The following is a 14,496-nucleotide window of genomic DNA, read 5'->3' on the forward strand; positions in this document are numbered from 1 at the left end:
GGGTAAAGAAATCCCATCCTAATTTCTCTTTACCCTTAAGATGCCTCAATATTTTCTCTGGGTGGGGAGGTTTGTAGTGTACTAATTCCAGAATTAGGGCAGAGATTGAGGAAGGAAGCTAAATAATGTTTCTGTTTACAGGAAACTGATAGGTCTCAAAGAAATTTGTATTGTTCTCATAGGGCCTCCTTGCCCTGTCCCTAGCTTTCCCAGTTTCATTGCTTCCAACTCAGTGGGGAGGAAGAGGAAGGCCATAGAATTTCCTGGCTTATGACCACATCCTCTGGTTTAGGGCATGGAAGGATGCACTCCCCTGAAGGAGGCAGTTACCGTCAGACTCCTCTTTGATTGGATTTCTAGCCTCTCCCCTCTCCCAGGATTCCTTATCCCCTACCTCTGGCCTGGCTTTTTAGAGTATTCTAAATGTGCACGGGCAGATTAAGACTAAGCCCATAGGAGTAACTACACTAACCTCAATCTTTGGGGCCATGGGCCACTGGCACCAGGGGAAGGGTGATTCTACAAGCTAATATGGAAATAGTATTTTTTATTTCGTATAGTGTAAAATACAATATTTCATGTTGTGTTGCTATGTCATTGATATTGTACCAGATTGCCCTTTTTGTGATTCCTTTTCACCTTAGAAGCTGGCTTTTCCCTTCTCAATTTGCATATATGTGTATGTGGGGAACATGAACACTGTAATTAATTTGCCTTACTTAGCTTAACCTCCCCACATGATGGCCCTGCCTGCATACATTAAATAGTGTTAATTCTGTACCCCCTGAGGTGTTTGTATTATGCTTTATACTATTAGACTGGGTGGCTGTAGGGAGCAGAGATTACTACATTGGTCCTGTGGTCATTAGACATAATCTGAATTTCTCCTCTTGTGTTTTCTGTTTTATTGATGCTCAGGTGACACTCCCAAACCTCTTCAGTGTCATTGATTATTTTGTGAAGGAAACTCGAGGAAACCTAAGACCATTTATATATTCCACTGATGAAAATCTTGGTATGTTTCTTGTAATAGTCCAGGTATGAGGTTAAGGCACTGCATGCATTTGCAGTAGGAATAAAGCATCAATAAAACTTTTTTCTTTACAGAAAAGGATGAATTGATAATATTTGATAATTGTTTGGATGTGGGGATGTGGGAGTGAGAGGCCCCCAGAAAGGAGAGGTGGCATTTTCAGAAGAGTAGAGATTTAAGCCTGGGTGAATGGGAGATCATTCACAGATATAAATTAGTCAAAATAAGAAGTTGATCTGGAGAGGAAAATAGTGAGTTTAGTTTTAGTTGTGTTAAATTTGAGAGGTTAGCAGAACATCTAGGGGTCAGAATTCAACTCAGTTCATTGAACAATTAATTGAATATTATATTACTCATCTGTTTCATGCAAGGCACTGTACTGGGCATCAGGAATGCAAAGTGAAAAATAGAAATAGTCCCTGACCCCGATATACTTAACATTTGATTGGCAATATGAAAATGGAGGTTGAAATGCATATGCATTTCATATGGCTGGGATGAGTTTAAAGAGGGCTGAAGATAATCAGAAAACAAACATCTTTTTTTTTGGTGGTGGTTTAGAAACAATTGGATAAGTTTATAACATAATTGTTTTGTTTTTTTTAAACTGCTTAAGGCAACACTAAAGAATTTTTGCCCTAAATCCTTTTTTTTTTGTCAATAGTTTTTCCCCCAATTACAGTTTTCAACATTCATTTCTGTAAAATTTTTTTCCTCCTTCTTTTACTTTCCCCTTCCCCAAGACAGTAAGCCATTTTCATATTTGTCTTGTTGTGAGAGAAAAATTAGAAAAGGGAAAAAGTCCATGAGAATAAAATAAAAAGTAAGCAAACAAAAAACCCGGTGAAAATAGTATTCTGTAAATTAGCTCAAAATCTTTGCAGCATCATCTTGAAACCACTAATGGGAACCACTGATCTAGCTAGACCAATGATCCTTAGCTTAAGGATTTATAGGAGTTTCTTCCTTTGACTCCCTCAGAACTTTAGCTCTTACATAGTTCCAGTAGATGAAAGGCTGCCATTCCTATTGGATATATTCTTCCTGACTCAAAAGCCATTACAATTGCTTTCATTTCAATTCAGGCATTTTCACCAGCATATTCTTTTGGGAATTTGATCTAGGTGAGCATATGGGACAAAGGTATGAGTATTTGTCTATGCCTCAGATGCAAATTTTGCAAAAACTTTTCATATGTGACTAAGGTATTTCACCATCCTACCTTTCCTAGGTTAGTGATGTTTATTCATAATTTTCTTTCTAAAATAAAGAAGTCACACTCATCAGAACGTACTTCTGAGATTATTTTTTTATTTTGTTTTCATATCCCAAATGACTAGTGCATAACTTGTGCTTAATAAGCATCAGTTTGGCTATGTTATAAAAGCTATTTTTATTAAAGTCTCATAATTCCTGAAAGTGTCTGTTTCTCCCATATCTCTCCCCTACCTGAATCTGACTTCTTGTCAGACATTGCTTAACTAGTCTCCCTATAAAAACTTTTTTTACTTCAATAGTACAAAACACTTCTAAAACCAAAATCTCAGGGGCACATTCAGAGGCTCTATATCACCTAGATCTCTGAGGAAAATGGGCTTACTAAATACCCTTCTTGGACTTGAAGGACTAAGGTCCTCCTTGGAGTATTGATGCTAAGCTATTTACAAAGCCTTGCATGGACTCTTTCTTTTAAATCACCAGATTCCTAGAAGTTCTCTCTCTTGACTTAAAACTAGTAAGATGAGGGCCTCTAGATAATTTCTTCCACCTAAAGCAAAAGAACACAGCAGACAAAGAACCATCTATTTTCTAGTGGTCAAATCTCCTCAGTCTCTCCTTTGACTTCTTATTGTTTTTTTTTTTTTTTTTGTCTCAGTGAAAAGTCAAAGCCATTAAGATAAGGAAGAGAATCAACAGTCTTCCTCTCATACAGTCACGAGTCAATTACAATATGCTTAAATTTTCAATATTATATGACTTTTCTCAGTGAAATAATTCAGATTGAATTAACACTTTTAGGTAATGATAACTGGTCTCATCTGGAAAAGCTTAAAAATTTATATGAGGCTAAAGACCAATATCTAAGTGGCTGAATCACTGGTAAACTTGTAAATTAGAATATGGTTTATACATTTATTACTAAGGATAATAATTTTTCAGATTAATTATTGCCCTAGTCTGGTGATTCTCAAAACTTGTTTGCTCAAAAGTTGCTACAAGGAATCCAGGACATCAAGAGAGATATGCACATGTGATTTTAACAATCAGTTCCCTACATTTTGGGACAGACTTAAGTTGAACCATTGTTGTAGTCATCATTATTTATAAAATATTTGGCTTAAACCTTGATTTTGGGTAGCAAGCTATTATAAAAGAAATACAGCCGTCCATTGTCCCTAATGATTTTATTTAGAATACTTGAAAATCTAGAACCCCCCAAAATGAGGTTGTCAAATTATTTCTTTCCTTTTTTTGGCTCCTTTAGGACATACAAAGACAGATTCACCAATTAAAACTCCCCCCTGGAAGCAAGAGCCTATTATGAGACCAGTGATCAAAAATGTTTTTAGACCTCATATGAAAGATTACATGAATGGTGAGAAAGATTTTTCTTTTAGCAATGTAGGCTTCTAAATGGAGAGCTACTTTATAGGTAATCCACATCTTAAGTTTCCAAATGTTTTCCAAAGGTTTAAAAAAAAAAAATCACTGTGACAATCTAGTTATTATTATCTATGTAAGAATCATGGAGTGTTACTCATCTGTTTTTATTTTGAATTATATTTACCCATTGGCACAATTTGTTTTCTTGGATTTCGTTTTTTCCTTTGGGCTTCCTAGTTTTCTATTGATTCTCTCAATTATTCCCAGTGTCTAGAAACATAATTACCCCTATGCCTTCCTTGCTGACTCTACTTCCTAAGATATACTTAGCATTTGTAACGAAGATGAATACTTTTTAACGTTCTATTTCAATTCAGGAAGAAAAATAAGCTGCTCAAGATAATTATATGAATGTTTACATATATTGGAGTTAGCAAATATTTTAACATGTTTAACATATTTTGGATTACTTGTCATCTATGGGAGGCAGTGAAGGGAAGGAGGAGAAAATTTGGAACACGACTATCCAATGTTGAAAAGTTATCTGTGCATATGTTTTGAAAATAAAAAGCTTTAATTAAAAAAAAAAAAAAAGCTGTTTCCCAAAGCATATATATATATATATATATATATTTTTTTTTTTGTTTGTTTGTTTGTTTGTTTTTTAAGGAGGAAATAATGTTTTAAGTAAAATGGAAAGAAGGTGGCATTTGATTTTGCTTAAAGAAATGGAAGAAATTAGTTTGGGAGCCTGATATTGAAAATGTTTCTGTCCTTTTCTTTGGCCTATTATTCTTGGTTAATTTCAACTTTTTTTTCCCAACAAATTGTCCAGGCCAAGAATCCAATAAAATGAGAAGAGAGAAGAGAGAAAATGAAGAAAAAAGTGGATACTGACTGACTGACTGAAATAAAATTATAAATCAGCCTGCCTGATCTTGGGAAAACCTAATTCAAAAATTCTACGTAGCAAGAAGATTCCTTCATGTCTCCTGATTCTGGATGATAAAAACATTGTAATGTTTTCTCGGTAGTTATCCTTTTATAAGGATGATACATATGGTAGTTACATAGGGTTTCTGGGAGATGGACATATTTCCACATGCTTTTTATAAGCTGACATTAATCACTGTAAATGAAATTTGAATTCTCAATCTTTGTGGGGGTTTGGTTATTCTAAATGAATTTCCATAACTTTTTCCTATATGATTTTCTGCTAAAAATGCCTTAGTACATCTTGTTGAAGTTTGAAACTGAACTTTCCAAGTATGAACATTTCAATTGACCACAGAGAGGCATCTAATCATTAAGAAAAAAACAGATCACAGTTCCTCGTTTTCATTATTTAAAATAAATGGGCCTTACCTTTTTTTTTTTTTTTCCCCCCATTTGTTTTCCTCTTTACTTTCTCAAAGGATTTCAGACTCATGATTGTAAGGGGCTTCAAAGATCAACTAATTCAATTGATTCTTTACAAACAAAATAACCAAAACTGATTGTTTGACACATCTAATGTTACATTAGAGAATTAGGTTATCTATAGTTTCTCACCTTATGGCATGAGACCATCTACAAAGTGGAGAGGACAATGGAGAGAAGACTGGTAATGGAGTCTAAAATTGCAAAGCTGTATTAGAAGCGGTTTGTAGATGGCACAATTTCACAATCTGAGGCACTTTTAAGTTCTATCAGGTGGATATCTTAATTTCTACTTGCTTTTCAGTTCTTAAATTCTATTGTGAAGATCAGAGGAAGACTGGAGTTACTGGAAAAATCAACCATTTATTGTAGTCTGAGTTATAAAACTGGGTATTAAAAAGTGTTGATGTACAACATTGGAGAGCAAGAACATTTCTGAGGAGGGGGATGGCCACAGGCCAAAATTTTAAAATCACTCAGCAGATTGCTTGTAAAGGGTGCATCTTGAGAAGTGGTGGGAGATAAGTTGGTTCTGACTTAATAGTATGAACAATAAAAATAGACAATAAACCAAATTAACGGTAAATTTAATTAAATATAAAGTATAGCCTACATGGTTTCGGTTCTTAATCTTTTTTGCCTTGGACCCTTCTGGCAGTCTGGTAGCCTCCTTTCAATAATGTTCAAATGCATAAAATAAAGTTGCAAAAGAAACCCATCATTTTAAAATATTTTAAAAACTTAATTCACAAATGCCAGGTTAAGAACCCCTTATTTAGGACACAGGGCTATGGAAATCTTACTGTATTTTGCCCTGAAAAATAATGTCTTAAAAACTGTGTAAAGTGTGGGACGCTATATTTTAGTTGGGATTTCCACAAATTACCTGTCCAGAGGAGGACAATGATAAGGATTATGGAAACAACATTAGGATTCAGTTGAAAAAACTAGAATATTTAGTTAAGTGGTCCTCAAACTTTTAAAATAGGGGGCCAGTTCACTGTCTCTCAGACTGTTGGGAGGACCAGACTATAGTAAAAACAAAAACTCACACTCTAACTCCTCCCCTCAGCCCATTTGCCATAACCTGGTGGGCGGCATAAACATCCTCAGTGGGCCTCATCTGGCCTGTGGGCCACAGTTTGAGAACCCCTGAATTTTAGTTTATAGAAGACAAAATGGAAAAGATGTCAAGCACATATACAATTTTCTCTAGGAGGGAATAAATTTGTTCTCTACCTCAGAAGGTTGAATAAAGAGTGTTAAGTTATGAGATAAATATGGACTCCATCAAAGGACAATTTTCCTAATAACTAGAGCTCTCTAAAAATGGAATCATTTCCTTGGGTGGTGATACATTTCCTGGTACTAGAGACCTTCAAAGAAAGTTTGGAAGGTTATTTGAGATATTATAGGGGGGGGGAGTTTAGACTGTATGACCTCTGAAGAGCCTCCAATTCTGAACAAGAGCAATACTACTTTCTTGATCAACTTTTTAAAAAGAGCCATAAGTATGGGTAATTCAGAACCTAATTCACCTAGAAATTCCATTACTCAAATAGGTGCTAATAATTTGATTAAGTCACAGAAAACTCTCCATAAATCTTAACTGATACATACTAAGAAGGGATAGAGTAGATGATAATTCTGAGTGGAATGACAACAGGACTTTTTTTCTCCCTAAGGTAATTTAACAGATCTCAAGCCTTAATTATTATTATGCTCTTAATATCTTTGGAGGCTGGCATATAGGAAGTTCTTGACAGAATGTTAAATTGATATTTTAATGACCATTATAAAGGAGAGAAGTCTTTATAAAAGACATCATAAACTAAGTCTTGGCAAAGAACAAGATTAAAAATTAAGTATTGTATTACAAAAAATGCAAAATATAAAAAAGAAAGTGAAAACATTTAGGTTAAAACTTTGGGAAAAATGGAGACACTAAGAATAAGTATGGTATTCTTCAGGAGGTTATTTATTTTGTTTCTGGATTTTAAATGTTATACTGCCAAAACAAAATATTTTAGAGGGCAGATTCTCAGTCCTATATTGATTTGTTGAACCCAAAAAAAAAAACGCTTGTTTTGCTAGTGGAAATGATAAAGGGTTTATCTTGAACAAGGCATTTTAAGAGAAAAATATTGTCTTTTTAGAAAATCTTTTTACATAGATTTGTGTTAGCTGATATGACTGGATGAATACTTTTATCCCATCATCAATTTAAGGCTGCAATTGGCTTTAATGGTCCATGATGTGACTAGTCCTCCCTTTAGAGGTGAATTAACTTAGACTTTAAAGAAATTAAGTTATTTACATAAGATTCTATGTACAGCTGGGATTTGAACCCAGGCCTTCTCACTGACTTCGTGCTTTGAAATTGGGGGAGGTAATAGGGGCTACTATTATAATGAGCACCTTTTCTTTTACCTGAATAAAAGAATTTAGTCTGGGACAGTGACAGTTTCTTTTATCTTTGATTCTTAGTTCACGTATTATTGGGGTGAGATGCCTAAAGGCTCAGAGTTGGTAGCACATCCAGGATTAGTACTGGGCTTTTCTACTCCCAAGGCCCAATATCATTCCCAATATCAATATACATTGATAGTGTATATACAAAAAACCCTAGGAATATAAAACTACAATTTCAAATACAAGTTGTAAGGATAACTTTATAAATCAGAGATAATGCTAACTTAAATGTATTTTAACCATAATGTTTTCAATTACACATCCCCAACTCGTAGAATTAAAACTATTGGTACTATCTTCAGAAACAGTTGCTGTTGATGTTCCTTCACGACTTCCAGTGGGGTAGAGTGTGCAATGATGTTCCAGGATCCCCTTAGGGACAAGAGATTTTCCCGTCAGCACCCTATATTTAATCTTAAGATTCTTCTCACAGAAGCATGAAGATAACCTGGTATAAATTATGGAATAAGAAACGATCAAGACACAGAAATATCTTATTTTTTAAAAAAGATACCCATTTTATGAATTTAATAATTTTAATAAGTAAAAAAATTACCTGATGGTCCTGTACAAATCATGTTTTTCATCTTTACATCTGATATTTGTCACTGATGTATGTAGATTTCACACTACAGAAATGCACACATGTACAATTAAAGGAAGAACACTTGGAAGCTCACAATGGCATTCCAAAGGGGGTAGAAATAATCAGATTGGAAATATTAGTTGCAGAAAAGGTTGTCTCTAAATGGACAGTTATAACCATAAAATGAACTTAATATTGTTGATTTTGTTTATACCTACAAAATCATTAACACTGCTCAAATATTCATTGATAGAAAAGTTTCATGTTTACTCCTAAAGAAACCATGTGATGGAAACCCCTCCAAATTACAAATAAATAAATGCATGGGTATCAATAGCTAGTAATTGCATACCATAAATTAACAGTATTCTCAGTACTGTCTCAACTAATTTGAGAGTGGTGTAAAGGACAAAGTCCCATTTTAAAGTTTAAGGACTGGGAACAAAATAAGTCACAGGATTTTGAACTTCCCCTGAATTTATATAACTAGTATTAAAAAAAGAAATACTATCCCTTATTAAATTAGAAATCAACATGAGCTAAACTTGATGCAAAATCCAGTTTTCAATATCTATCTTTGATATTTTTATACTTGGCATCTTGATAGCCTTCTCATACTGACAAATTAGAGAAAGCAAAATTTAAAAAAAAAAAAAAAAGGGGGGGGGGGGAAGATGATAAAAAGGAGGAAAACAGCAAAATGGCTGCAATGATGTTCTGAACAGCTTGTTGTTTTAGACTGCATGATAATTCCCAAAGTAACAATCATTTACTGACCCCATTGATTTGACAGTGCTGAGGAACTGATCATTTGAAAGAGAGTACCTGAATTTTTATCTGTTAGGTCTCAACAAACAAACTTTATGTTGATTAGGGCTTAAAAAGAAATTTATCAGTCCACATGGTCTTTGGAAATAGGCAATAAAAATAATAGATTCTTTTTTTCATAATCAGAATAAATGTTAAAAGTATTACATTTTAATTATTACTTTCCATTCCTTTCCAAGGATGCCCTTCCTTTAAAGCCTCCTATAGACTGGTGAGCTATAGAGGAAACAAGATTTGATGAATTCCAAACAAAAATTATTATAAAACATCTGACATTTTAAGAGGCATTTTAAAAATCAGGATTAGTCATATTTTCCTTGTCATCTCCAAGTAGCCTATAAGCAATTGTCAGAATTAGGTGAAATTATTTGATCAAGATTAACACAGAACCTCACCTGATCCTCATCTTATACTTCATGAGTTGGTGTTTTCAACAGAAGGTCTTATTTATGGATTGGGCAGATAAATATACTAACTGTGATGATGACGATGACGATGATGATGATGTAACAGATTGGTCAAAACCCTTACAAGAAGCAGAAGAGTGCTGCTCATAAAAAGAATTTTTTTTTACTCCACAATTATAAATTCTTTTTTCTAAGACATCCACAAAAGAATTGGTGTTTGAGTTTCAAAGCCTAATCATCTGTGGTACTGGAACAAAACAAATACTAGAACATAGAAACAGCATTTCAAATTTTCAAAGTCCACAAAAAAAAAAAAAAAAAATGATTCCAAGAAGCAGCTTGACTATTTCCATTCTGTAAGACTTAAAATTCTTGATCATTGTCACTTCCTTAGACCTTGCTTGCATCAGAAAAGGATGACCGATAAATATATTCTTCCTGTTTTCACTCATTCAGGATAATACATATATTTTCCCTTGTGGTAAATGTCATAAAATGGCATTCCAGTTCAGTAACTGACATTCCTGTGACTAGACCAAAGTATGAAAAGAATAGGGACACGTGTACAATAAATCAATTCTGTTTTACAGTTCTTCAGTGCAGTTTCCTACTGAATTTTCTTTCTTTTTTAAATTAAGGCTTCATTAAAGAGAAATACATAGTACCGTATTGTGACTTTTAAAAGTTACTCAAGTTAAGTACACTTCCATCAAAAGAAGTGGTCCTGGAGTGACTTTAAAATTGCTGTCAATCGTCTTGACTGAAGTAGTATCTTACAGGGGGTCCTGGCAAATCTTCATCACCATCATTTTCTGGGGCAAATGATACAGTAAGATCTACGTATTTCTTTTCACTTGATGGTTTCACAAGCTTGTGCATTCTATGAAGAAAAATCAAAGATTAATTCTGTATAAAGGTATTTAGAGATAATAATTCTTAAAAGCAAAACAAAAACATTGTTCTATCTTTCCTCCAAACAATATCCTTTATTTTTTCCCCTCTCTTTTGTCAAGAGATTAGTAGACATCTTGTTTTCCAGACCTTAAGGCCCAATAAGCAAGCTGTGCCCTGAGGTAGACATAATTACTATCTTTTGTGTTTACCCTTGGAAAAATCATATAGATTTTTTTTATTGCTTTGATCCCTATTTCTTATGGGATCCTGGGAGAGCTGATTGCAGGTGATATGCTTTGGCAGAAAAGTGCCTAATCAAATCCCCTGATGTGCTAAGTGAACTGAACCTGATGCTTCACTCCTATTCCTGCTATGCTAATTCTGGCTCTGTATTCTTCTGAATGATCACAAGGTCTAATGAGTTTTAAGACGAGGCAATCAGAGCAGCGGAGCAGCTATATGGCGCAGTGAATAGAGTACCAACTCTGAAGTTAGGAGGACCTGACTTCAAATGTGACTTCAGACACTTAATACTTCCTAGCTGTGTGACCCTGGGCAAATCACTTAATCCCAATTGCCTCAAAGGAAAAAAAAAAAAGATTTGAGGCAAAAAATTTGGGGACTGTTTCCACAGGTACCCAGGAATATCTTTACTGTCCATAGAAATGCCAACTAAGGAAATTATTTACTTAATACATAAAAATGACTGTGCTGGGTCCCGCTTTTTTGTGGTTGTCTAAAAAAACCTACCTTTGTCACAAGTCATAAACCTTCCTTTTCAGGAGGAAGCCTTCTACTTGCACTTGTTTTTCTCACTTTGAAATTAAACTTCTTTTTGATTCCTGATTCTCTAGTCTGGTGACTAGTCCAGTCACCCACAGATTAGAAACTAGTTCAGGCCCAGATGACATTTTCAGAAAAAATAGCCTTTGTCTCTACTCCTTTAGTACGGAACTTCTTAACCTCTTGTAATCTGTTCTATAACCATTCTATAGACATTATTCCAAAGTCACTGATGAATACTTTAAGAAATAAAATGGAATTTGAAGCATATAACTTCATCGATAACCATTCCCCTAGAGTGACAATATATTTCCCCTTTATCCTTTTCCAAAGGGTAAAGCATGATAATTGCTTTCAAGTATTTAAAGAGCTATCAGGTGAAAAAGGACTACATTCTTCCACTTTTAGTGTCTAAAATATTCATGGCAGCTCCCTTTGTAGCAAAGAATAGAAATTGAGAAGATGCCATCAACTGGGAAATGTCTAAACAACCAGTAGTATGCAATGGAATACCACTATGCTGTAAGAAATGAGCTAGTTGATTTCAATAAAATACAGAGAGACTTGCATGAAATGAAGATTTAAGCAAACAGAATCAAGAGAATGCTGTCTATAGTAATAGTGATATTCTTCAAAAGAACTGTGAACAACTAAGTTATTTTGAGTATTTTAAACACTCAAATCAACCACAAAAGACCCATGAAGGAAGATGGTATCCACCTCCAGAGAAAAAAATTGATATATCTATATCTCCCTATAGGTATATATAATATGCTCTTATATACATACATAAACACACACACACACACACACACACACACACACACACACACACACACACACACACACACACACACACACACCCCTACTGTATCAAATAGTGGCCCAGCAGACAACCAAAAAAAACTCAGAAGGAAGCACAGAAAAGCAGAGTAGTTTTAAAAATAATGTATATTTATTACTGCTTAAAAAAAAAAAAAAAAAAAAAAAAAAAAAAAAAAGTAAACTGAAATGGAGATTTAAAGTTTTATTTTGAATCTTCTTTTTGTACTGTGCTGTTTACATAAAAATGCCTTTTTTTCTTTTTGTATTTAAATTCAAAATGCATAAAAAATTAAAAAAAAAAACAAAAAACAAAAAAAACTCTCAGTTCCCATAACCACCCCAAGTACTGTTGTATCTATTCTTTCCTTTTCATTCCCACTCATTATCATCTATTTGAACTATTTTAATAGCCTTCTAATTTGACTTTTGGTCTCTAGTTTTTGCCTGTTTTACAGTGGTTCCCAAATTAATGCCACACATTTCTTTATATTTCCTAACTTGGTGCCTTTTCCACACTAATTGATCTATCTACTTATTATTCCTCAAGCAAGACATTCCATCCCCCTCCATGCTTTCTGTACTGGCTGTCTCTTTTGCTTGGATTATTTTCCCTTCTCTACCTCTTTCAAAATTGAGCCTTAATGTGACCTTTTATATGAAGTTTTTCCTGATTCCCCTACAACTGCCAATGTCCTTCACAAAAGAATCTTGTATTCATGTTGTTTTCTGCTAGAACATGAATTTGTTACAGGCAAAAATTATTTCACTTTTTCTTTATGTTCCTAAATCGTAGGCATATTATTTGTCACAAGGCAGGTACTTAATAATACTTGTTAAATGGTTTTATGTTATTATGAGCCCCCCAAAATAAGATCCTTAAGGGTAGGGCTTGTCTCCTTTTGATTCTATATTTCCAATGCTTAGTCCAGTGACTTATATATAATAGACATTCAATGTTTGCTCAACTGAAGTACAGGTATCTCTTTATTCTGAATTATTTGTAGTAAAATTTTAATTCTACCAACTATATAATTTACCATCAATTTAATAGTTTCTGCTAATGCCAAATATTAGTTTTAATTTTTTTTTTTTTTTTTAGCTTTTACAGTGCAGAGGAAGTGAGTAAATCTTACTTTCATTAGAAATAGCTCAAAGAGGAAATAATATATATACTCAATATGGGTATAGAAATCTATCTTGCTCTGCAGGAAAGTAAGATGGGAAGGGAATTCAAGAAGGGAGAGGGTGACAGAACACAGGGTATATTGGGGAAGAGAATGGTTAGAAGCAAAACACTTAAGGAAGGTCAGACTGAAAGAAGAGAGAAAATAGAATAAATGGGGAGGGCAGGAAATAGTTAACAATAATAATTGTAAAAAGAAATTTGAAGCAAGTCTAAGGACTCATTCCTCAAATATGAATAGGAAACTAAATCAAATTTATTAAAAAAAAAAAAAAAAAAAAAAAGCCATATTTTTTTTTTAGGATTAATAATCAAAGTCTATAAGGCCTTTGCTTGCTCAATTCGTTCTAGTATTTTGGTGTACAAATGTAAATGGGTCAGTACCTTCCCAAATCAAAACTATTGGCTCCTTATTGCTCTTATCCCTGTGACTTCAGTCCAAGCCTATAAAAATGTGGTAACTTCTTTTATAGCATTCATTTCTTAACTAAAAATATAAGATGGAATGTTTCTTCCTTGCAAAAAAAGGGTAAAAGCAGAAAAATCATTAAAACAGAAACAATCTTGATTAAAGTTGATAGTGTTTGAAGAATTCAAGCTAATTTAACTGGTCTATCAAAACATATAATATTTCTGTGAATTACAAAAGAAATCTTGCATTTTTTTCCCCCCACCTTATACTTGGGAAAGAGTTTTAAGAAAGTCAACAAGTTTTACATAGACAAGATGTTTGTAGATTCCTTGAAGATGACTTTGAATACAGAATATCACTAGTACATTAAACATTTGCCTATATACTTACATATTTTGGAATATATTGCACCAATATTACAAAATCTTAATTTGTGTAGTATAGATCTAAGCCAGGATTTTAATGCTGGTGAATCTTTGGGGTTAAACATTTTGATACTTACGTTAACTTTAATCTTTTTATATGACCAGGCATTACAGGAACATAAAGCATCTTGACTCCCTGTACCACCATTGTTGGTTCAATTCCATACTTCTCCTATGAATATTAAAAAAAAAAAAAAAAAAAAGTTATACACACACACACACACACACACATATTTTTAATGGACCACAACAAAGTGTAGATATTTAAACATTAAAACTTTAATCCTTGTGGCCAAATACTGAGTCATAGTGTTCAGTTATCTCAAAAAAGTAACAGATTTGTACTAAAAGCAAGATAACCAAGATTATCTTCAACATGATTGAAACTATTTACTTTTTGCTTATACAAAGAAAAAGAAGCATAAATAAGTGAGGATGAGTGTTCTTAATAGAAAAATGCTCTTTTCTCAAATAATTTCCAAATAGAATGAATCAAAAAGAAATAAAAGGTCTCACCCTGACAGCATTTATGAAATCCGAAAGGGTGAAATCTTCTTTTCCATGAATAGTCCACCTGTCCCAGATTGTAAATGTTATTCCGTTTCTGTTATTAAAAAGAAAATGT

General features: G+C 33.6%; 2 protein-coding genes across 3 annotated transcripts in view; one reads left to right on the top strand and one right to left on the bottom strand.

Annotated features, from left to right (window-relative positions):
* The window catches only part of STAP1 (signal transducing adaptor family member 1), a 55,699-nt gene extending 49,929 nt beyond the window's left edge, over window positions 1-5,770 (top strand). Inside the window, exons 8-10 of one of the 2 annotated variants that reach the window (XM_074274919.1) lie at window positions 919-1,015; window positions 3,519-3,629; window positions 4,464-5,770. In XM_074274919.1, coding sequence (XP_074131020.1) covers window positions 919-1,015; window positions 3,519-3,629; window positions 4,464-4,534 — 279 coding nt within the window. In that variant the 3' untranslated portion in view covers window positions 4,535-5,770. The remainder of the gene's footprint in view (window positions 1-918; window positions 1,016-3,518; window positions 3,630-4,463) is intronic. The other variant, XM_074274920.1, reaches the window with a different exon arrangement.
* Window positions 5,771-8,045: 2,275 nt separating this feature from the next.
* UBA6 (ubiquitin like modifier activating enzyme 6) overlaps window positions 8,046-14,496 on the bottom strand; it is a 61,345-nt gene continuing 54,894 nt past the window's right edge. The window contains exons 31-33 of the mRNA XM_074274918.1: window positions 14,388-14,475; window positions 13,949-14,043; window positions 8,046-10,229 (exon numbers count right to left, since the gene is read on the bottom strand). Of these exons, the coding sequence (XP_074131019.1) occupies window positions 10,097-10,229; window positions 13,949-14,043; window positions 14,388-14,475 (316 nt within the window). The 3' untranslated portion in view covers window positions 8,046-10,096. The remainder of the gene's footprint in view (window positions 10,230-13,948; window positions 14,044-14,387; window positions 14,476-14,496) is intronic.

Source organism: Sminthopsis crassicaudata, chromosome 6, assembly GCF_048593235.1.
Source record: "Sminthopsis crassicaudata isolate SCR6 chromosome 6, ASM4859323v1, whole genome shotgun sequence".
Lineage (NCBI taxonomy): Eukaryota > Metazoa > Chordata > Mammalia > Dasyuromorphia > Dasyuridae > Sminthopsis > Sminthopsis crassicaudata.